Raw genomic sequence first — 23,922 nt, forward strand, 5'->3', positions numbered from 1 at the left:
CACCTGCAAATAATGACAATTTTACCTCTTCCCTTCCAATTTGGATACATTTTATTTGTTTTTCTTGTCTGATTGCTGTGGCTAGAACTTCCAATACTATGTTAAATAGAAGTGGTGAGAGTGGGCATCCTTGTCATGTTCCTGAATTTAGCAGGAAGGCTTTCAGCTTTTCACCATTGAGTATGATGTTGGCTGTGGATTTGTCATACATGGCTTTTGTTGAGATATGTTCCCTCTACCCACTTTGGTGAGAGTCGTTATCATGAATGGATGCTGAATTTTATCAAATGCTTTTTCTGTACCTATTGAGAAAATCATATGGTTTTGTCTTTTCTTTTGTTAATGTAGTAAATCACATTGATTGATTTCCATACGTTGAACCATCCTTACAACTCTGGAATGAATCCAACTTGATCATGTTGTATGATCCTTCTTATGTATTGCTGGATTCAGTTTGCTAATATTTTGTTGAGGATTTTTGCATTTATATTCATGAGATAGGGCCAGACCCTATTTTTGCCACACGTCTTTGAAGAAAGATTGTACAGGAAAAAAATGAGACAGAGTGAGCTCATATATTCTTTCCAGAGGTTAGATCCAGTCTCCCTGAACTGCACCAGGATTTTCAGCCGTCTTTCAACAAAATGATGCAGGGTGTAAGCCCTCCCATCTTTATGTTGATATCTTCATCTGAGAAGCTAAAAGTGTAAAATATCAGGGTTGGTCAGACCCTGAAATTCATTTCTATCCTGGAGAGTGTGTACAGAGAATGTCGCCTGCCATTTCAGTAAACAAAGGATGTTGTGGCTATAAGCCATCAGCCGCTGCAGCCTCCCCTGACAGTGCACCCTGAGGAGAATTCAGGATGGAGAAAAACAGGAGACTGGCTCTAGAGAGTTAAGATGCATACCTAAGGAATAATTTCAGTGAGCCCAGACTCTTGCATCTTCCCATACATAGAAAAGCACTAAGATCTTCAACTTGAAATGTCTCTTTGTTGTGATTAGCATTAATCTTTTGATGTTCAACCACATGTTTTTTGTTTGTTTGTTTCTCTGTTTGTTTTCAGCAAAAACTCCCATATATCCTGGCTCCTCCCTTACCTCTTTGGAACAGTCCCTCAGAGCTACCTGAGGGGCTGCTATCCTGTGCTATAGTCCTCAGTAAGTCTGCCAAATAAAGTATAATTCTCAACTTTTAGATTGTGCGATTTTTTGCAGTCAACTAGAGTGTTCATAAGAGCTACAAAGGTAGGCAAAAGTAAAGAAAAGCAAAACCACGAGACAGGGCAAAGGAAGGTAGCTAAGAGATGATCTAAAAATGATCTTCAGAAAGTGATGACCAGTGTTTTGCGTCTTTAATAAAGACAAAACAAGAGGAAGAGAATCAGAGAGGCTTGGTGTATTTAGATTAGGTTAGGTTACCCAACAAATGGAGTTTGCTAAAGAAACAAAATGGAATCTACTTCTTTGGAAGTCTAAAATAACCTGTCCAGGATATGTCCAACCTCATCTAAAGCAAGGATTACGTGACCTCTAAAAGTCCTTAACAACCCAGGCATTTTTGTTTTTGTTCTGCTTAAGTCAAATTGCCTATACCGTTCTGGATGCTTTGCACAATTTGGAGAACTTCTTGAAGACAGGGGTCATCTCCTCTCTTAGCCCTTTCATTCTTCAAATACCTGGTTAAAAGCTACCAACCCTCATTGAGGCCCCTCCAGGGAGGCAAGTTCACCGGAGGTTGACAGGAGCATTGGCTCAAGTCCAGCTGAACAATTCCCTGCTCCCTGGCTGCTGTGGTCTAGGGCACGTGGCTTAACCTCACCAAGCCTCACTTCCCTCACCGTCAACATAAGTTATGTGGCAACACATAAGAAGCAAGGTTTTGAGGTTTCAGATAATATAATATATAAACTTAGCATAGAATAGGTATGCAAGAAGTAGTCACGTTTATTATGTTATTTGCCAGGGCAAAATAGTAGGCACTGGAGGTACAGAACAGGACCTAACCTTATTCAGACCCTGATCTTTACAGGGGGCAAAGGAGATGACCATTTTAGAGGGGCTCTCCGAGCTCAAAGAAGCTTGTCTATTGGAGCAAGTGTTGATCTACTACCTTAGGTCACAGGCATTTACAAAGCAAAACATAAACACATAGTGGAATTCCAAGCAGGTTTACAGACTAGTGCACATGAGTAGCCAGGTGCCCTGGCAACATGGGGTTTGGTCTCCCCGCAGAAGCAGACAAGGAGCATCCGTTTAGATGGAAAAATTCCCGTGGACAGGACAACCGTGCCGCCTAAATCAAGCTCTCTCCGCCGGTTCCCACCTCCACCCCCGGCTTCCCATGCGTCTAAGGTCACCTTCAGCAGTAGAAGCTTCCACGTGGCAAGGTGGTTCTCTGGGCACTCATCCCCTGACCTGTCACCGTGACCGAAGAGGCAGAGGGACACTTCTGCCAGCTCGCCTCCACTGTGCCGACTGGCTGCCTCTGCCTCGGGGGCGTCTCGGGCTCTTCCTCCTCTTCCCCTGGGGGCCTGGGGACCACGCTCTGGCTCTCTGCTTTGCACCAGACCTTGGAAACGTCTTCCTGCTGCTTGTGGGAGAAGCCGGCTTCTTGGATGAGCCTTTCTGAGATGAGGTCCGGTCTGGACTGGAAGCTAAATTTTCATTGGACAGTTTTCTAGCAGCTTCCTCGGACTTCTTCTTTAGCAAGTCCAAGACCATTTCTGGGAAACAAGCGTTTATCTAGGAGAAATATTAGTTCTGGAAAGTAGTTCAAAGAATCCTATGGAATCCTATGCCCACTTGAGGGTTCTTGAATATAAATTCTTTTGAAGTTAATATGTTTAATTCCCTGGCCTTGATCTAAATAGATTACTTTTGTAATGGGACCACTCCAGAGATGCATGGCTCTAGAATAGTTCCCTTAAGATACTGTCCCTCCCCTGTAAGTCTTTCCTGACTACCCTCCCGGGAGGAAGAAGTTCTCACTCTGAGGGCCTTCTCAGTCCCCTGGGCATGCTTCTAGCCAGAGCCTCAATGCTATATTTATTTCTTCATTTGCCTGCACTACATGCCCTCCTCTCCTTTGATTCTAGACTCCTACAGGTCAGGTTCACTGCTGTATCCTCAGGGATTGGCACAGGGACTGCCACAAAGTAAGTACTAAATGAATGAATGAATACTTGAACGAACAAATGAATGAAAGAATGAATGGCAGCAGGTCACAGCAGAAGCAGATGCTGCCCCCTCTCACCCTGGTACACAGAGGAGACATACAGACCACAGGTAATAGTCCTCAGCTAGAGGATAAGCCTTAGGTGAGGAAATAAGACCTGCCACCCCAGGATTGCCGCTGTTTGCAGAGGGCACTGTGCCAGCACCTGGATGCCAAGGCCTGAGCCTAAAGACAGAGAGGGACTCACTAGCAAGTGGCCTGAACTGGACCCGCTTACTCTTGGTTTTCACCGGCACTGGCTTGTACTTGCGCTTGCCTGGAGGTGCTCGCCTAAAAACAGAGAGAAAAAGTGAGGATACAAGACTCTGAAGATGGAACCACGAAATTCCGGTCAGCAAAAGGCATACATGTGCAAGAACTGGGTTCAGCCCTCCCTTATCCATAGGGATGGGACAGATGTAACAGGAGATCTGCGATGAGCTCAGACAGAGAGGAGAAAGGACATGGACATCACAGGGACGCTGTAGTGAGGCACTTCGGGGACAGTGTAGTGAGGGGGTTGGAGCATGGGCTTGGCAACAGAGAGAATAGGGTACAAATCCTGGGGACCATGGGCAAGTAAACCTTGCTAAGTTTCGATTTTCGCTTCTGTAAAATAGAAAAAGTAATATCACCCATCCTCACAGGGAGACGAGGAGGATTAAATAAGAACTGTGTGCTTGGCACACCATAAGTGATTGATATATAATTTTTTTAATTCTTTTTTTGTTTGTTTTTGTTTTTTTTTGTGGTACGCGGGCCTCTCACCACCGTGGCCTCTCCCGTCGCGGAGCACAGGCTCCGGACGCGCAGGCTCAGCGGCCATGGCTCACGGGCGCAGCTGCTCCACGGCACGTGGGATCCTCCCGGACAGGGGCACGAACCCGCGTCCCCTGCATCGGCAGGCGGACTCTCTACCACTGCGCCACCAGGGAAGCCCTAAATTATTTTTTAAATGAGATTTTAAAAAACGATTGGAGCAGTGCTCAGCACATACAAAAGTGATTCCCTTTAAAGAAAATCTCTTCAGATACTCATGGCACGGTCCCTTAAGTAATGGCAGCCTCTCTGCCTCCTAGTATTCTGATTCTCAAACTGCTGTCCCCTGGGTGCACCTTCTGAAACAAAAGGGACTTTGCCGACTAGGAACACTCCCGGCTAGTTGGTGGTAAAGCTGAGATTCAAACCCAGCATCCAGGGTCTATGATTCTAAGGGAAGGGCAGAAGGAAAAGATGGAAGGGGAAAAGCATACATAAATAAACCAACTGCTCCTTAGAATGCTGGGGAGGGTGCATTTAGTGCAAAGACGGGCTAAAGAAGTAAGCAGAGCGGAAGCTGGACCCACTGCTACAGAAGTCTGTACAATTCAAGTCGTCATTATAACTGAAGTGAATAGGTAGTGCTGAAATGACTGAGCCAGAAAGAGGCATGCGTTCCTATCCTCTGTCACCTCTTACGAGCTCTTCCTCGGGCAAGTGATCAAAGGTAGCTAGGCTCAGTTACCTAATCTGTAGATTGAGGGTGTTACCCTGTCTCACTGGGATTCTGTCGGCATCAAATGTCAGCCTGCACACACAGCACCCAGCACAGTGCCTGGGACACAGAAATGACTCCAGAAATGTCAACTGAGAGAAAGGCGCATGAGAAAGGGTGTCTTCCGCGTGGAGCAGCCTTTAGAGTTGCTTTATGATTGATCTCTCATGCCACTAGAGGTAAGCTAAATTATCCCCCAGCCGAATCCGGAAACTGTCAAAGGAAAGAAAAAGGGATTCACATTGGAAACCTGTTGATAGAAAGAACAGAAAACTCCCCACCCAGGCACCTTCAGCCTCTGGAAGCACTTTAAAGACCCTGGGTTTGCTTCATCCCTCAAGCACAGGAGATCTGCATGGAGTAGACCCAGCAGTGGAGACAGCCAGTCCCTAATTCACCCCTGACAACCCTGCACTCCACCAGGAGAGTCCCTGGGCACAACCTCAGGGACTGAGTCTCTTCTGGGAACGTCTGAGAACACCAAACCCAAGCCCGGTTGCCAAGGGGAGCTGTGCTGGGCTGGGCTTCTGAGCCCTCACCAGCAGCAAATGTACTCTGAACACCACCCCAGATATGGTAACAGACGCCTCACAGGGAAATCTTCGTCTGCAGGTCTACCTTCAAGCTGATTCACGGGGAGACTTTCTGGCTTTGGGTAAGAATCCTGAGATAAATCCCGCACACTGCCCAGAGCTCTCAGGATGGATACACTGCATCACTCTCCCAGGGACAGATACGGACACATCTTCAACAACCTCACAAATGGGAGTCTGTAGTATGGCTTTTGCCTGATGAGTTGAAGGTTGGTTAGTCTCTGAGAAAGGTGGGCAGAGAAGCAGAGTTAAACATCGTAGAGTCTACCAAGTGAATAAATCCTCTCACTGAATTCCAGGAAGGATCAGGTGGAGACACTGAGAAACCCGACAGTTTTAGATACAGCTCCCAGGGATGGGTCCCAGGACCTCACAGATACCAAAACCCACTGATGCTCAAGTCCCTTATGTAATATGCTATGGTGTTCAGCATATAACCTACGCATTCTCCATATACTTTAAATCATCTCTAGATTACTTGTGATACCTAACACAATGTAAATGCTATGTAAATAATTGTAGATAAATATAACTGCTATGTAATTAGTTGTAAATATTACATAAATAGTTGCCAGGGCATGGCAAGTTCAAGTTTTGCTTTCTGGAATTTTCTGGAATTTTTAAAAATATTTTTGATCCACAGTTGGTTGAATCCACAGACGTGGAATCCATGGATACGGAGGGCCAACTGTATGTGCCAAAGACCAGCCCATGGGATAGGGTGGCAGTATCTACTCAGGTGGGCAGAGGTGTACCCCCACTGTCAGATGATCCCAGACAGAAGTCTCCAGAAGCAAAAACAAAAAAAAAACAAGACAGGAGCCACTGGTCTGGACTAGTCATCCTAGAAAGGCTCAAGATCCTCATTTCCAACCACAAAGAGACCGTTTCCCCAATAGTCCATAATTCCTACAGATGCATCGTCCTACACAGCTGTCTGCCCAATCTGCTTTTTTTTTGTTTTCATGTATTTATTTGGTTACGTCGGGTCTTAGTTGTGGCACGTGGGCTCCTTAGTTGCAGCTCACTGGCTCCTTAGTTGCAGCGTGCATGTGGCATCTAGTTCCCTGACCAGGGATTGAACTCGGCCCCCCGGCATTGGGAGCTCAGAGTGTTAACCACTGCGCCACCAGGGAAGTCCCAGACCAGTCTGCTTTGCATCTAAAAGAAAGATACGCTCCGTTGATCGTATCTGGTAATTCTTGGGGAGTGAGGACTGTTTTTCTGACCTGCCATGGCGATAAAGACAAGCTCCAATCACCTGAGAAGAAAAGGTAACCCAAGTCCCACCTCGATGGGTCAACAGATTTGTAAATGGATCCATGCGGTGTGTAGGCGCTTGGGTAGGAGGTGGCCAGGAAGTAGAGCTCCCCTGATAAAACAGGAACAGGCCATCAAGGACAGGACACAAGGCCGGGCCAAGACAGCTGAACACACAGAAAATCATGACCAGGGGTTGTGGCCCTGAAATGCGTGAGCCCCAGGAAGGGGTCCCTGAAATCCTGACTGACAGTGAGGCCTCAAGGTCTGTGAGTTCCCCAAGGAGAAAGTCCATCTCAGCCCCCCAGACCAGCTTGGGGTGTCCCCCACCAGAGGCACGTTTCTGTTCATGTTCCCTGAGCCAAAGGGCCTCTCATCTCATTTATCACCTCTTTGCTTTCAGAAACTTCACCTCAGTGAGCCTCCATGTCCCTCCCCAGTTCTCCACTACTGATGAGGAGTCTCCGTAAAGCCCAGAGATAGGCAAGCCACAGGCTGAGGACCACTTATTAGATACTTTATATTCTATTACCCCTTCCTTACTGTGTTAGTCCCCCTTCCCCCATCTCACTGTGTCCTCCAACTCCACCTTCTTCAGTCTTGGGTTCCTTATTTCCTGTGACACCCTCCACTCCTCGGCACCCCCTTGGTCTTCTCCACACCCCACAGAAATCACCTCCACCCACTGTCTTCCTCATCTCTTTTACCAGGGGCCCCTTTTTCCTCATGTTTGAACTCCAGAAAACACTGCTCCCTTCTCATGGTAAGTACCTCATTCCACCTCGTTTCACGGTTCCCTGTGAGGGACAGTGTAGGGTTTATGAGCCCAACTTTGGGTAGATAAAACTGATTTGAAATCTGATAACACCCATTACCATCTGTGTTGTCTTGGGCAACCTCTCCACCTGGGTAACGCTCGTGTTATTTATTCACTTGTAAAAGGGAGATAAGAACATCCTCCCTGATTATTAGGTATTAAATGAGAAAGTGTTCAGTCATCGGCAGTTCCTCTTACTTCCTTATGTCTCTGTTCCCTAAAGCCTGGCACCGTGACAGTTTTGTGAGCCTGACACAACTTTTGTGCTATCGCACTGGGTTTAATGCACTTGCTGTTGTGTGATTTACACAAGCTCTCTCTCAACCTTATGGAAGGAAATGTCTTAATAAGGTGCAAATTGGAAAAGTCTAGAGCTTTAGACAGCTCTGAGCTAGTTAAACAATCTTCTTCCTTGAATTCGTGGAGAGCAGTGACTAATGTTTGTCTCAGGCCGAGTGTGAGACCGATGTTCTTTGCAGAGGTAACGCACACAAGGTAACAACTGACTAATAGACTTTGGTTTTGTGTATTGACAAACTGTATTTATAATCTTCCCCTTGTAAGGGGGTCTGAGGACTTAGGACAAACCCTTCCCTAGAGCCAGTTTGCCCCTCTGATTAGAAACCCCAGGTACTATCCAAGGTGATGCTGACATTAGATCAATGAGGTGTCTACCAACTGTCTTCATGTGCACAGGTCACCCTCGGGCAAGGGTTGCTCCAAACCACGAAAACAATTTCTGGTCTAAAAGGAGAACTGGAAAGCCTGCATTGCTGCATATTCCCTACACGTGACTACAGTTGGTGTAAATTATATGTTCCAACATGCCACAGATTTGGACATGCATGTGTTTTCAGGGGAAGACAATGCTAGAAGTGAATTTCATTTGTAGGGTCTGACATTTTAAAAAAATGTATTTTAGGGCAAAAAAACACACCAGAAAACTATAACAGGCCATGTAAAGCAAAATGCATGCAATGTGAATTTACTGCAAGCTTTGTGACCTCAGCCAGTCCTCCTGAAGATGTGCTTCAGTGACTGACATTCAGAAATCCAACCCTTCAGAACTCAGCCACGGGTAGCCCCACACCCGCCACTCACTTATTTATTTACTCACTCATTTATTTGTGCCAGCTGTTGGTTAGAAGAACTCAGGAAATAAACTGTAGCAACAATGAAGGCAGAGCTCTGGTGCAACTAAAATGTGGCTTATCTCAAGCTGGTGACTAATAGTAAAATAATGAAATAAACTGAGTTCTAAACAGGTCAATAATGGGAAAGACTGTAACACATGCAGAAAATCTGAATCGCTCTTTGCAAAAACACAAAAGCAAGCAACTCTGGAAGAAAATAACTTGCCTCAGGGACAGCCTCCCTGGCTTTAGGGAGCCATGGCCGCTGGGCCTGCGCGTCCGGAGCCTGTGCTCCGCGACGGAAGAGGCCACAACGGTGAGAGGCCCATGTACTGCAAAAGCAAAACGAAACAAAACAAAAAAATATTCATCCTGAACTATCTATTCATAAGCTAGCTGAGAGGAAACGGTGCAGCTGCTGACTGGTTTTCTTTATGTCCAACTCAAGTGAAGCTCCTGTACAGCCACCCGTGGCTCAGAGTGGAAAGTGGGAAACCATCAAGGCTTTGGTTTACACTTGTAGAGTCCTGTGTCTCGAAGGGACCCCTAAGAGATCATTTTATTCTCTTCCTTGCCTCGAAGCATGGCTAGGTGCAGTGCCAAATACCGGAAGGATCACAGGCCTTGTTGCCACTGACATAAACAAAAGAAAATTTTAACTTTCAAATTGACACATAACTTATGTAAAGCTGAAATTAAAACCTCATTTTCTTATTTCAAAATTTGAGTATATTTATTAAAGCTGAGTCCCTCTCTCTCCTTCCCTCCCTCCCCCCCGCTCTTATGTGCACGCATGCCTTGCTTTGCTGATGCCCTTAACATATGCCTAATCTCTCTAGTGAGTAGCCTCCTACCTAGCTGTCTACCCTTTTCTCAGATCTCTCAGGAAAGAAATTCTCCCTTGTTCATTCACAGAAGTTGCCTAACAAACTGTTGGCAGCGTCAGGAAGAGCCCAGCCCAGTCGGTGGATCATCAGAGGTACCTTCTCTCAGGCAACACCAGCAGGATAAACACCCACTGCCTGCCCCACTGTTGGCCCTGTCCACGTTTGTATAATTGCAGATTAGAATAAAATCAGGAAGGAAGGAGTACATGCACCTCCTTCATAGTCAAAGAATTGAAAAGACTACAGTGTAGACCTTGGCCTGCCCTGCACAGTGAGCTGTGCATTTCAACAAAGAAGGGGTAAGTCGGCATAGTCAATCTGTTTCCTCATTGGTGAAATAAACGTAACAATCACATCATGGGGGTGTTGTGATTACTAAATAAGATTTTAAAATGTAAAGTGCTTAGAACAGTATCCAGTACATTATAAAAGGTGACTAGGGCTTCCCTGGTGGCGCAGTGGTTGAGAGTCTGCCTGCCGATATAGGGGACACGGGTTTGTGCCCCGGTCCGGGAGGATCCCACATGCCGCGGAGCGGCTGGGCCCATGAGCCATGGCCGCTGAGCCTGCGCGTCTGGAGCCTGTGCTCCGCAACGGGAGAGGCCACAACCGTGAGAGGCGCACATACAGCAGAAAAAAAGGTGACTAAATCACAGTGAAAATAGAAAAAGTGGTAGTTGCATTTTCAATAACAATAATAAGAGTAATAATAACAATAGTAATAATAATGATTATTATGATAATAAATGTTCAGTTCACAATGCCTGTGATTATCTAAGTCCCAGTAAGCAGAAACAGAATAACCTTGTACGTTTGTTACCTGCTTCACCTTCAGCAAAGGAGATGATAAATTTGCCGTATGTGCTGATCAACCCTGGGAAGGCACAGGACTCAGTGTTGCCCAGGCAAATGTCCTGTTTCTCCATTTCTTGGTTTTTCTATCTTCCTGCAAAGCCATAAGTCGACTAGATGAAAAGCAAAACCTTATATTTTAGGAATCCATATTTTCACCCTGCAGGATATTTTTTCCTCCTAGAATCAAGGAATCCTTGACTATCAGGAGTGAGTCTCCCATAGGAGACCAATAACTAGCTTCCCTCAGGAATCAAAAAAGCTGCTGCAGAGATATTTCGGTCACCCACTTGCCCTAGATGGGTAAGTTCACTTGCTATTATAAGAGGAGCTTGGTGCTCTGTGAAGGTTGCACCACTACAAAAGACTAATCTAATTTTTATTAACTGGTTAGTTGCTCAACACCTCTAAGCCTCTATAAAATCTATCAATCTATAAAATGGGGGATGGTAAGAGAATTTACCATAGGCAAGCATTGTGAATGTTAAATAAGATAATATATATAAATATCTCACTAAGTGTCTGGCATATAGTGAGGGCTCAAAACCCAGTAGCTGGGGCTCAGCCTTACTCTCCGCTCTACAAGAACTCTCAGTCCCTTCCTTCGGGCAACCACACAGGAGTCAGTCTATCACTTCTTCATGCTCTTTTCAATCCCCTAACCTGTCTATATGGGAAGAGAGAGACAAGGCAGAAAGGAAAAGGAAAAAAGGCAGCATGGTAGAGTGAAAGAGCAGGAGTGTGGGGTCAGTTAGAACTGAGCCGTTCATCTGACCAGGCATCAGTAACTTAACGGCCTTACGTCACAGCTTCCTGCAAAGATGAGAATTCCCATGTTCATGGTAAAGAACCTGGGATCTAATGATCACGCAATAATCAGAGGCTGCTATTATATTTAATATACTAATATTATCTAAAATCATTTCTCAAACCCTTACGGCTGCCGGCCTTTGCTTAGCCTCTGTAAACTCAAGCAAGCATGGTTCCAGGCATAACTGTAAGGTGGGTGGCTGTAGCCATGAAGAAGCCATGGACTCAAGAAGCTAACTTGGGTTAACCTCAGTAATCAACAATGACTCCTTTATCATCATTATAAGCTAGTAGGTCTAAACCCAGGAAAGTTCTCCTGTATCATCTCAGAGGACTGATGGGCAACATTTTGAAACACAGTACACAGCTGCAGATTCTCGTGGGTATGCCTCACCTCTCCGATTTGGGATCAGCTTTGCTGGGATCTGCTCGAGAAAGCTTCATCTCACTAATCCGAATCTTTTCGACCCTCTTCTTGCCCAGGCATGAATAATAAATATAGAACTTGCGGTTGCGGTGGAATTGGGGATGAAAAGCCAACCCCAGGAAGCCTCTCTCATCCCCCATCCAGGGAGTGATTAGCACGATGCTCTTGAGGTCCAGGAAGGGTTGCTCCAGGCGACTCCCATCAGGCAGATAGACCCCCACCTGCTCGGCCACGAAGAGGCGACGGGTGCCGTCCCCAGCGTGGACCATGGAGACCGGGTTCCTCAGCCCGCTGGCCACAGGCAGCCCCGAGGGTTCTCGGCCACCACCCCCAGGTTGCGGTTGAGATGGTCACTCCTCAAGACGTTAGGGAAGCAGTGGTCCTTGCCGGGAAGGTTGAGGAGCCATTAGAAGCGCGCACCATCCTTTTCATGGGATTCCCGGAGGCGGCGGTCATTGGTGAGCAGAGCAGGGAGACTGCAGAGCGGCAGTTAGAGTGGAATGCAGAGCAGTAGTCAGAGCAGAGGTCGGGAAGGTTCCGGAGGGGCGTCCGCGGGTTCTCAGCATCATAGCGGTGGGCTGCGCAGGGCAAGCACTCCTGGAAAAGAAGAGGCAGCTCAGCCCCAGCGGGCAGGCGGACCACAGTGGAGCTGGAACCAGTTTCTGAGCAAACAGTGGGAAAAAAGATCTGGGAAAGAACCAGGATTCTGGAGCTCCTGTTACCAACTACTGGTAAAGTTCCTCTCTGGGACCCAAATTTTCTACCCAGTTAATGCTTCTGAAAAGCAGAAAGGAAAAAAAAAAAAATCCTCACCTTCACTACACCATCTCTAGCATTTTAAGTTCATTCTTGACATATAGAGTTTTATTAAACGATCAATTTTTTCTAAAAAAGAGAGAGTACCAAATGTCTCCATCTTTCCCTTTATCCTAAATGCTGTGTCTGTAAGATTTGATTTCTTTTTGCACATCTGAAGCAATGTGGTGAGGGTTTCACATTTGTTGAATCTCAGTGTTGGATCCGTAGTGTTAATTACTTAATTTTCTGTGCTTTTCCGTATGTTCAAAATATTGTATAATTTAAAAATAAAATGATCAAAATGAACACGCTACATCATTCCCAGGGATTAGGCATCTAGCAATTTCTTCCCTTATTTATTAAAAATATTGAAGTGTTTAATATACAAAACACCATGCTGGGAGCCACACAAATTTAAATTGTGGCTATGGGGCCATATGACTGCTCTTCACAAACATACAAGGACTGTGAACCAAAGGAATATCTGCTTCTTGGGCCTCCCAAAACTATAGCGTTTTCTAGGAGGAAAATAGAATATTGTGGGCAGACAACCAACTCTCAATAGTGACGAAAGGCAGAGGCAAGTGAGATGAGGAAAGTAAGAAAGACCAATTTAAAGGGGGTAGTTTGGGGCTGTGGAGTAGGGCAGGGTCCTCTGGCCCAGAACCCGCTTCTGATCACTGATGCCTCCCCCAGGGCCGTCTCATTCATGTCTGTTCTCTCATCACTTTAACAGAGGGACCAGCAGTGTTTCTCAGATATGTTGAGTTCCCCATTCTTTCTTATTTCAGCCCTGATTGCAGACTGCAGAGCGACTTCTTGGTTATCAGAAAGAGCAGAAGAAAGAGCCCAGAGACTCACAGCATCTCTCCCTGGGCTGTTGTCTGCTTCTATTCAGGATACGTGTCAGAGCTGCTGACAAGAAGCCATATGAACCGCTCTGAGTCCCTGGCTGAGCTGTCCACCCCTGGGGAGTAGAAAGAAGAGAGATGGAAGACAAAAATAAGGATGAAATACCCAGGAGCAAAGGAGGCTGTGGACATATAATCACTACCATGGCACACTCTTATGCAGCAATTTAGAGTCTGCACAGTTGCCTTTACTCAATCAGCTCAGTAACTATCATTTCTCTGTCTTAGAAAATGAAGGCCCGGGCTTCCCTGGTGGTGCAGTGGTTGAGAGTCCGACGCCTGCCGATGCAGGGGACACGGGTTCGTGCCCCAGTCCGGGAAGATCCCACGTGCCGCGGAGCGGCTGGGCCCGTGAGCCATGGCCGCTGAGCCTGCGTGGCTGGAGCCTGTGCTCCACAACGGGAGAGGCCACAACAGTGAGAGGCCTGCGTACCGCAAAAAAAAAAAAAAAAAAGAAAATGAAGGCCCAGGAAGAGTCTCTATTGTGTGCCAAGCACTGTCCTCTGCACGGGGGCTATGAGAGTGAGCAAGGTGCAGAAAGGCTCTGTTCTAATGGACCTTACGCTTGCCCCAGGTTAGAGAACCATCGAGTGGATGGGCCAGGGCTGTTGTGACTCTACTTTGGCATGGTGTGATCAAAAGGGCACGAGACTTGGAGCCTGAGCCTCCGGATTTGTGCCCCGACACTGTTTGACCTTCAGTAAGTCCTTTAAAACTCCTGATTCCTCATCAGTAAAATGGGGGTCCTAGTAGCTGCCTACAGGATCATTGCTGGGAACACACCACGTGTGGGGGGGGAAGAAAGAGGGAGAATAAAGTTGTGAATTTTAATAGACACTTGTAGCTTATTCTTTTTTGTTTCATTTTTGGTTTCGTTTTTAATTTTATTGAAGTATAGTTGGTTTACAATGTTGTGTTAATTTCTGCTGTACAGCAAAGTGATTCAGTTATACATATATATATTTTTTCACATTCTTTCCCATTATAGACATGTGTAGGTTATTCTTATTCCTCAAATTCTTAAAACTGGAGAGCTGTTGAATTTGGCTTTCTGAAACCTCACCCAAAAGGGAAGGAGGAGGCAGGAGAGAGGGAGGGAAGAGACATTTTTATCAGGGGAATATCTCAGAAATTAAGAGTCTCGGTGCTGCTCATAAGAGCCCAGCTTCTGCCCAGATGGTTTTCCCAGAGTTAATTCTCCAGGAAACAGCCAAGGGGTGGAACCCGAGGTAAGAGAGGACAGCCCGGAGCGATGCCTCACAGGTGGCTGGCTTCTGTGCCAGCCTCTGCTATGTTCCCTTCACTGGGAGTTGGGGTGGCCCGTTGGCTCTGGAATCACAGCAGGAGAGCCAAGTAATTGTGCTGACATGCCCAGGCGGGTCTCAGATTAAAGGTCTGCCTGGATTTGCTGTGTCTCACCCCCAGCACATCATGAGAACACTCCTCCTCACAGCAACCTCTTTCACCTGCTCTCCAACAGACTCTCCCCTGTACCCCTGAAGCCCTCTTCCCACAAAGTCAGTGTGTGCAGTCTGCATCCAGCGTGGGTTCGGGCTGAGACCTACTGAGGTGATGTCTGCCAAGCATGTGGGTTTTGGCTACTGGAGAGCCAGGAGAAGCAGAACCTCTGAGTCATTGCCACTCAGCAGCTTGAAGCTCTCCTAGGCCAGGTCTGGAAAGCTGGGGAGAGCCCCCATCATCACACCAGAGACCCCCTGGCACAAATGACCAGGACGAGGGCTGCATCCCCACGGATGCCACCACTTCCTCCATGCGCTCTGTGAGCACCACAGGTGTGTGCTGTGCTCAGCTCTCAGAGCCCTGCAGGGAGGACCCAGACCATGGCTGCCCAGACAGCTCCATGAAGAATACCAATCGCATTCTTCTGGGGCCTGAGAAAGCATCAGGGCCTGCAGAACCCCAGAGGGAGAGCTTTGGGAAACGTGTGGAAACCAAACTCCACCTCAGTGTGTCTGTGCAGAGCCCAAAGCCCCAGGTGGAGGCAGCTGGCAGGTGAGCAAGCTTCTAAAGGGCTTTTAAAACACAAACGTTTTTGTAACTAAGAGAAAAGTCAAGGGGAGGGAGTCCTTAGAATGATCCCTGGGGTACTGTTCAACATCATACCTCGTTGAATGTTGCTTTTTAAAACATAATACAGCATCAGTAATTCATTGGTGGCTGTGCTGATTCCACGGGGTTGTTTGCTCGAAGTGCAGATAATGTCATTGCTCTGGAAGCCTTGGGCGGGAGGAGCTACACTTGGACCAACTTCCGCCAGTGAATCTACAGCCCTGAGGCCTCAGAAATGGGAGGTGACCCTTTACCCTGTGACGTGTAAGAATGAGTGCATCCTCTTGTTCCGTGTAGGACCTGAGAGTACTTTTTGATTGTACTAACGTTTGTCTCAGTTTTCCTTTGCCATGAATAAAAAAATTGAGTCCAAAGGAATGCCTCCTTTTTGGAAAATAATTTTAAATGATTCTGTTTACAGAATTAGAACTCGGCATTAAAAAAATTAACTTGGAAATATGAAAACACAAGTCTTCCTACCTACCCAGGACATGTAAATCAGATCTTATTGCTTTGCGCAGAGTGATTACAAAATTAGCAGGGAGAGACTGGCTTGCAGGTCCCATCAGATGTAATGACAGCATGAATTTCTCATTATTAAAATATGTAATATTTCAGATGGGACTGCATAATATTTTAGATATAATACCATAATACATGTGGTTATGTAATAATTATGCAGTAATTAATTTTATCATAGATGTCTCAATGTCAGTTCAGTAGGTTTGTATGAGCATGTGTAAAGCATTATGCTGGAAGAGGAATGTTGAACAGAAAACTGATGCACAAAACAAACTTTTTCAAGAAATTTATGCTCTGAGAAGAAAAGTTAAAATAAATTTCCAAATAATACAAGGCAGATTATATTAAGATAATAAGGAAGGAGCAAACTGCCAGTGGATTCCAAGGAGGGAGAGATGACATCAGGCTGGAGGGGACAAAGAAAAAAGTCTTAATGAAGGTTGATCAGGGTATTGAGATAAGGTACAGATAGGGAAGAACGGAGGACAAATTTTGACTGTGAGGTGAGCTTAGGAGATAAACCTGGAACCACCAGCTGGGCCAAGACCGAGTATCTGAAATCACTTTAGCTCTCACTTTTGAAGCAGGCATGATATTTCCTTTAAAAATTATTGTATTAATTTGCTAGGGCTGCCGTAACAAAGTACCACAAACTGCGAGGCTTCAATAACAGACATTTATTGTCTCACAGTTCTGGAGGCTGGAAGTCTGAGATCAAGGTGTCGGCAGGGTGGGTTCCTTCTGAGGGCCAGGAGGGAGAATCTGGCCCCCGTCCCTCCCCTAGCTTTTCAGGGTTTACCAGCAATGTTTTGCATTCCTTAGCTTGTAGAAACATCACCCCAATATCTGTCGTTGTGTTCATACAACTTTCTCCCTGTGTGCATGTCTGTGTCCAAATTTCTCCTTTTATAAAGACATCAGTCAGATTAGCACTCACTTTAATGGTCTTATTTTAACTTGATTAACTCTATAAAGATCCAATCTCCAAATAAAGTCACATTCTGAGGTACTGGAGGTTAGGATTTCAATGCGTCTTTTTGGGGACACACAATTCATCCCATATCAGTTACACACACACACACACACGTTTCCTATGGCAAGTGCCTTTTTTTTTTTTTAAATAAATCTATTTATTTATTTTTGGCTGCGTTGGGTCTTCGTTGCTGCACGCGGGCTTTCTCTAGTTGCGGCGAGCGGGGGCTACTCTTCATTGCGGTGCGCGGGCTTCTCATTGCGGTGGCTTCTCTTGTTGCAGAGCACGGGCTCTAGGCACACGGGCTTCAGTAGTGGTGGCATGCAGGCTCAGTAGTTGTGGCTCGTGGGCTCTAGGGCGCACGGACTTCAGCAGTTGTGGCGCACGGGCTTAGCTGCTCTGCGGCATCCGGGATCTTCCCCGGCCAGGGTTCGAACCTGTGTCCCCTGCATTGGCAGGCGGATTCTTAACCACTGCGCCACCAGGGAAGCCCAGCAAGTGCCTTTTAAAAACGATATTGTGAGGTTAAGTTCTGGTGTTTATCCTAGAATCAGGTCATGGAATAAAATTGAGAAAATATAAAAAGAAATGCTCCAGCTCAGTACTCTTGCATATAGTTTACTGATTTCTCTGGCATCTATCTGCCTTCTCTCACAGTCTGAAAATGAGCAGGCACGTTTAAGCTTAGGGAAAGTATTAACAATTCTTCTCATTTGTATTATGTACTATAGTTTATGAAGTATTTTCTCACTTCATCTCATGTGATCTTCACAATAATTCTATTAGCTAAGCAGGGTAGATATGCCATTACCAATGTATAGACAAGTGGCTTAAGTCTGAGAGGTTTCATGAAACATTTAGGGTCATGCTTTAGGTGACCGCAAAAGATGGCAAGGAAGTTTAGGTGTTCTGAATTACATCCCAGATTTTTCTCATTCCATCATGATGTATAAAAGTATTTTTTTAAAAAGAAAGTACACGAACTTCCCTGGTAGTCCAGTGGGTAAGACTCTGCACTCCCAATGCAGGCAGCCCAGGTTCGATCCCTGGTTGGGGAACTAGATCCCACATGCATGCCGCAAATAAGAGTCCACATGCCACAACTAAGAAGCCCGCATATGGCAACGAAAGATCCTGCATGCTGCAACTAAGACCCAGCACAACCAAAATAAATAAATATTAAAATAAAAATAAAAAAGAAAGTACAGCAATCAATTTTACTTGTCTCCATTCTGTAGGTAAAGAAACAATGAAAGCATATGATAAACCCAGGATTCAAACCTAACAGTCTCCTGAGGCCCTACCCTTGGCAGAAATTCACCAAGATTATTACTGCCTATGGGACAGGTGCACTCAGTCCATAGCTTTCATAAATTTTCATTCAGTTCTACTCAATATTTAATAAGCCAGAAATTCTGTTAGGTGTTGGTGATATGGAGATTATTAAGGGTAGGTAATATACTACTGAGAAAGACAGATGTACAAAGACCATTAAACAATGTGGTGATTTCACAAGAGTCTGTATGGGGAGGGGTCAGTGAGGACACAGAGAGGGAACCTTCCATGCCCAGGAGAAAGGATGGATGATGGATCCCCTCTATTCTTTTTCCTGCTCCCTAGCTCAGGGCGCTACAGGTTATAAACATGACTAAACTGGAAGGCAGTACACATAGCACAGAGTGTGACCTTTGGAACCACACTGATCGGGTTATAGTCCTGGAGCCAGCACCTACCAGCTGTGACCCTGGGCAAGTGACTTAATCTCTGAAGACACCACTTTCTTTCTTGTTAAGATAGGGATAATTCATAGGACTGCAGTGATGAGATGATGAAATGTAAAGCCCAAAGTGCTTGATAAATTTTAGCCATTATGACTCATGAAACTAGCTTTTAGTGGGCTTGAAAAAATTTCACAGTTGGAAAAAGTTTCACATTGCTCTTATTGCACAATTAGATACAAATATTTGATAATCATATCTACTCATTTCTCCTTCATTCTCACCTCCATCCTGCTAGGGATCATGAGAATTCATAAATCCTATTTTAGAGTTTTTGACTATAGGTTTCAGGGAGTAGATGCCCTGACGATCTTGGCTTAGGCTTTGAGATTCTGTCCACATCCTCTGGAAATTTCACCCTTATAGTGTTGATCTTATACGGAACTCCTTTACCACCCAAGCATGGACTCTCAGTGGTGAAGCTGACCCTATTCATTGGTAGTTTTCACTTGCTTTACTTTGGTTCTGTGGGGCACCTACTTGTTTCACACAAATATTATAAAGTTGGGTAGTTATTTGTTGATAGTCATTTATTTATGAAGTATAAAATATCGAATTATTGACAAAGCATAATTTGTCCCCTAATTTTCTGACAGATGGTTTGAAATTGGTAGGAATATAAGCCAATGGGGAAAACGTGTGGTTTGCCACCTTAATATCGGACTTGCTCTGAAGTTAAGGAGCCTTCATGGAACTCAAATACTAGTTATCTGAACAGTAAATGTATATGAGCCAAGACAGTTTTCAAGAAGCACTTACTCCACCAGTTACCACAACATATTAGAAAGCTCAGCTGATAGTCCAGGAAAGTTGTTCTTGGCTTCTGAGCAAAGCTTTCCAATGGGCTTCCTGTATGACCCTGGGACACTATTTCTCCACTGTCCAGCTACCTACTGCTGCATTCTGGTTTCCAAGAGAAAGGAGAGGGACACAGTAGCTCTAGAACATGTCTTAGATTGCTGTGCAAGGCAAACAAGCAAAACCAACAAAGCTAGAATCCTTTAAAGTTAGGCCAGTGCCAGCTAAAAGCAACCAGGCCCCTCCTACCCTCTCTGACCCAAATGAGTCCTCCAGAGTCAAAGGTAGCTCTCTACCAGAGGTCACTTAACCCCACACTGCCATGTCTTACTACCAAAAGAGAAAGAGGAGGAGTTCTTTTCTAAATCCTTCTCTGTTTCCTCAACAGAACTCATCACCAATATGTTCTTCATGGTGGTAAACCTAACATAGATCATTTGCATCTAAAAGAATACACACGTTCATTTAACAGTCCCACAAGTTATATTTCATTACACAATTATCAGAGGCAAATTATCTGCAAACAGCAATAACTGCTGTAGAGCTATATGCTCTGATTAAACAAATATATTTTTATTTGAAGATTATTCCTTAATAAATGTTACATTTAACAGTACAAAAAAAAGGAAAAATATATTTACAAAGAGCAAAGGCAATGAGACTGTTTCTTCAGCTATAACCGATAGTAAAAGAAAATATAACTTTTTCATAGCCAAATAAGCTACCTTCTTAAAATATCAAATAAATAAATACATTTAAAGCTATCAACTGAGTTACTACTCTGTAGCTACTAATCTGAAGTAACTAAAATTCAGTATTAGAGTCCTTGATTTACAATGCTGTATTTTTTCACTGATTTCTTTATCTGCTTAATTTTCTTCTTTAAGACTTGATGATCTTGTTTTGAAATATTCCGAAAATATCTACAACCTAAGAAACAAAACAAGGCAAAATAAAAAGTTTTAATACTTATCATCAAATTCTTCAAGTATATTTCTACATTTTAAAAATTTTGCTTCAACTCTGGCATACTGATGATTCTAAAAGTAGAAGGATTTGTATTATCTACACTGATATGTCTAAGCCCATTCTCAGAGCTGTCACCAATGAAATGTACTGCTTCCTACATACAAAAATATTTCTGATGCATCATAATTAAAGCATATACTTTAGCTTGGTTTCTACCTTCCCTCCTAAACCTTAGTTAAGGTGATATGCATATTATATATATTCATATATTAAATGAGCCTTCTCCAGAAGCAAACTACTAGAGCTTCCTTCTCAATGATAAGTTGGTAAAAGAGCCAAAGATGCATTTATGACAATAAGGAAGTTGTCTGTAGAAAACCCTGATGTGAAGAATTAGAATAAACAAATCATAGGTTAGAAGAAATCAAAAATTTAATCTAGTCATTCCCGCCATCTAGCAGGCAGCTGGATGGTGATCATGCAGATATGCCAAAGGTGCCAAAGGTGCTCATCAGAAGTTCTACCTGCTTTTCGTAGTCTTACAATGCTAAGAGGATCACTAGTTAAGTATTTCAGAGACATGAATCAAATTCCTGTAAGAAAAACGTAAACTGGATATTATAAGAGATTTTCTCTATTTAATAAATGAGACCATAAAAAACATAGGAAAAATTAATTTTATTACAGTCTCAGTTTGTATTTATTCATATTCTCTGGGAACTTGCTAGAATATATATTGTACCTAGAGTAACAATTTTTTTTTTTTTTTTTTTTTTTTTTGCGGTACGTGGGCCTCTCACTGTTGCGGCCTCTCCCACTGCGGAGCACAGGCTCCGGACGCGCAGGCTCAGTGGCCATGGCTCACGGGCCCAGCCGCTCTGTGGCATGTGGGATCCTCCCGGACCGGGGCACGAACCCATGTCCCCTGCATCGGCTGGTGGACTCTCAACCACTGCGCCACCAGGGAAGCCCTAGAGCAACAATTTTATTATCCCTGAAAATAGTAAGGTGAGAACTGCTAATATTTTATTAGCTGGGAAGCAGTGGCGTGTGTGGTGTTATATAATAATTTGTGTTTCTAAACACATCTACCACTTTAGCAAAAACAAAATACTTTGTACACAGATTTCTGCTTCAGTCTAGAATACAGAAAACTGGAAAAAACTCTGCTACCAATCTAACACAGAGAAAAAGCCAAATAAACTACAATTCCTAACTTCAAGCCCACCAAGCTAAAGTCACAGGGCAGCCAAGCAGCCTGAACTGTTGGGAGGAAAGGCCCCTCCAAGGAGAAATGGGCCTGGTTCACCTTGAGCAGAGCATGGGAGGAAGGGCAGCCACCGTACCCTACTCCAAGCTCAAAGCAAAGGGAGGCCATGACTAAAATTCGAATCCCAGGATGTACTGAGGGTAACCAGATCAAGTACAAAACCCAGCACAACTCCCAATAGACTGACTCAACCCCCATACTAACACCCTGAAAGAAGAAAAGGTGAGTCCATTCTCAGACATTTTATGCCTGATATTTGCAGGATACCTCAGAATGTATAAAGCACTTTGATGTGATGTTTGTGTGAGGCTTAACAATCCTGTAAGCAAATAGGGCAGGTGTTACACTGCCCATCTCAAACAGAAGGATCCCAAAGGTTAACTGCTTGACCTAAGTGACATGGCAAGTAAGGGACAGAATTGGAAGTTAACCCAGGTCTCCCGACCCAACTCAAACACAGGTACCTTTTGATATCTGTACCAGGAACCTCTACACTCATAAAGTAGAAAGTCACAGTCCAAATCACATTTGTTTCTTGTCATCAGTACATCAGAGAGAAATTTTAAAAACTACTTTCATGTTTGCTAATCCTTTTCCTCCCATAAAATCAGTATTTTACTAATCTAAGTAACCATCTGAAACATTAACTGAGAATACTAATTCCAAATCAATACAAATTATACCTAAACCGACCTGAAGAATCTCTTTAGGATACTTTAAACTCTCTGGCCACATAGTGCTTACTCATGGCCACTGTGAGGTCACTTTCTTCACCTCTGGACACGTTCTGTGGCAGTCTCATTTCAGTACTGGCTACCTTTCTATATTTCAGTGGTACAAAGCAGGTAAGAGTTTTAACAGTCAAGATATTCCCCAAAGAAAAGACCAATTTCCCTTTCTTTTAAGAGGACTTTTAAGTAAGTTAATAGGAGGTATTTTTTTTTTCTTTTCTGAAGGGAAGAAAATGTCTCATCCTTACAGCAACAGGTAAGTAAATATAAATAACATAAAGCTGTCATAAAAAAATGAGGTCAATAAAGAATATTTTTCTATGTCTAATATAGTAGATAAGCTCAGTAAACTTTCTCTACAGCACAGCCAAATGGTCATTTGCTGTGAAAACGGTGCATCCTTTATCTTAATGGCCCCTAAAGATACTCAAGTTAGAGCATAAAAACCAATGACGATCAACAATATGAAATCACTGTTTCTAATCCATGGAAATTCCCTACAAGCAGATCACCTGGCCCGAATTCAGTATTCATTTTTCCACTCAGCAGTTATTTTTCCATCATATAATACCCTTAGATACTGTTTAGGTAAACTCTAATATGAATGAATGGTCACACTTTGTAATTTCAAAATCACCTGAAAGCTATGGCTAGATTAAAAAGAAAACAAAACATGTACCTTTTCCTAACAATAAGCCAGCTACCAAAGCTTTCTCACAAGCTAAAGCTTTATCTTCCTTCCAATCACTTTTTGCCCGAAAGTAGCTGAAGTGAAAGCTTGGCCACCAGTTTTTCCTGGAGTTCCACTCTTCTTGAACCCAGGCAAGATGCCTCCTGGAAAAGAAAAGTGTCAAAAGGGAAGGTCAGTGATGGAGACAGACCTATAGTGTCAGAATCTGAACTTAAGTAGGGTCTGTGGAAAGATGACAAGGAAGATGTTTCCAAACTAGCTTCCAAGTATAGCCATGGCATAGCACACGCATGAAAGCAAATCCTTTTTTGTCCTCTTAGATCTCCACGTCCCATTTTCCATTTAATGAAAGAGCCAGTTCAGTACAGCACAGCAGTTAACAGCATAGACTCTAAGGTCAAAATCTCAGATTCAAATCCCAGATCTTCCATCTACTATCTATGTGATCTTCGGCACGTTGCTTAATCTTTCTGAGCCTCAATTTCCTTGAGGATATTAATGGTGCCCCTCTCACAGCACTGTTATTAGGATTAAACTGGTCCATAGTATAGCAAGTGTCATATAAAGCTCTTTGCATGCTGTCTGGTACAAAGTACATTTTCAACAAATGTTAGCTATTGTTATTTATTCCTTAAAAGTTACTTTAAAACCTTACTCTAAAATTATATGCTACAAAGAATTACTATCCAAATTGAGATGGCATTATTCCACAAACACAGGAACACATAGGTTTGACAGTTGAACCCAGGCACTGCTAAGTATTCCTCAATAATTTAATAGAGCAAAGACTTATTTAGTACCTATTTGCCCCTGTGGCAAAACTTCTAGAGGTTTAAAAAGTGAGCAGCACATTTCTCTGCCTTCAAGAACCTTGGGGTT

At 44.1% G+C, this 23,922-nt stretch overlaps 2 protein-coding genes across 8 annotated transcripts in view; both read right to left on the reverse strand.

Annotated features, from left to right (window-relative positions):
• Positions 1-2,423: 2,423 nt before the first annotated feature.
• Positions 2,424-18,814, reverse strand: HHIPL2 (HHIP like 2; the record flags this gene model as incomplete). The annotated part of the gene is given in 10 exon segments (XM_079901109.1): positions 2,424-2,728; positions 3,428-3,510; positions 6,637-6,718; positions 10,264-10,363; positions 10,369-10,408; positions 11,500-11,843; positions 11,846-11,938; positions 11,942-11,998; positions 12,001-12,276; positions 18,809-18,814. Coding segments are annotated over 10 exon segments (1,386 nt in total).
• TAF1A (TATA-box binding protein associated factor, RNA polymerase I subunit A) overlaps positions 17,350-23,922 on the reverse strand; it is a 36,822-nt gene continuing 30,249 nt past the window's right edge. For 6 of the 7 annotated variants that reach the window (XM_079929504.1, XM_079929505.1, XM_079929506.1 and 3 more), the window contains 2 exons: positions 23,032-23,186; positions 17,351-20,312 (listed from right to left, as the gene is read on the reverse strand). In XM_079929504.1, coding sequence (XP_079785630.1) covers positions 20,200-20,312; positions 23,032-23,186 — 268 coding nt within the window. In that variant the 3' untranslated portion in view covers positions 17,351-20,199. Of the gene's footprint in view, positions 20,313-23,031; positions 23,187-23,922 lie in introns of all 7 variants that reach the window. The other variant, XM_079929509.1, reaches the window with a different exon arrangement.

This window comes from Stenella coeruleoalba, assembly GCF_951394435.1.
Source record: "Stenella coeruleoalba genome assembly, chromosome: 1".
Classification (NCBI taxonomy): domain Eukaryota; kingdom Metazoa; phylum Chordata; class Mammalia; order Artiodactyla; family Delphinidae; genus Stenella; species Stenella coeruleoalba.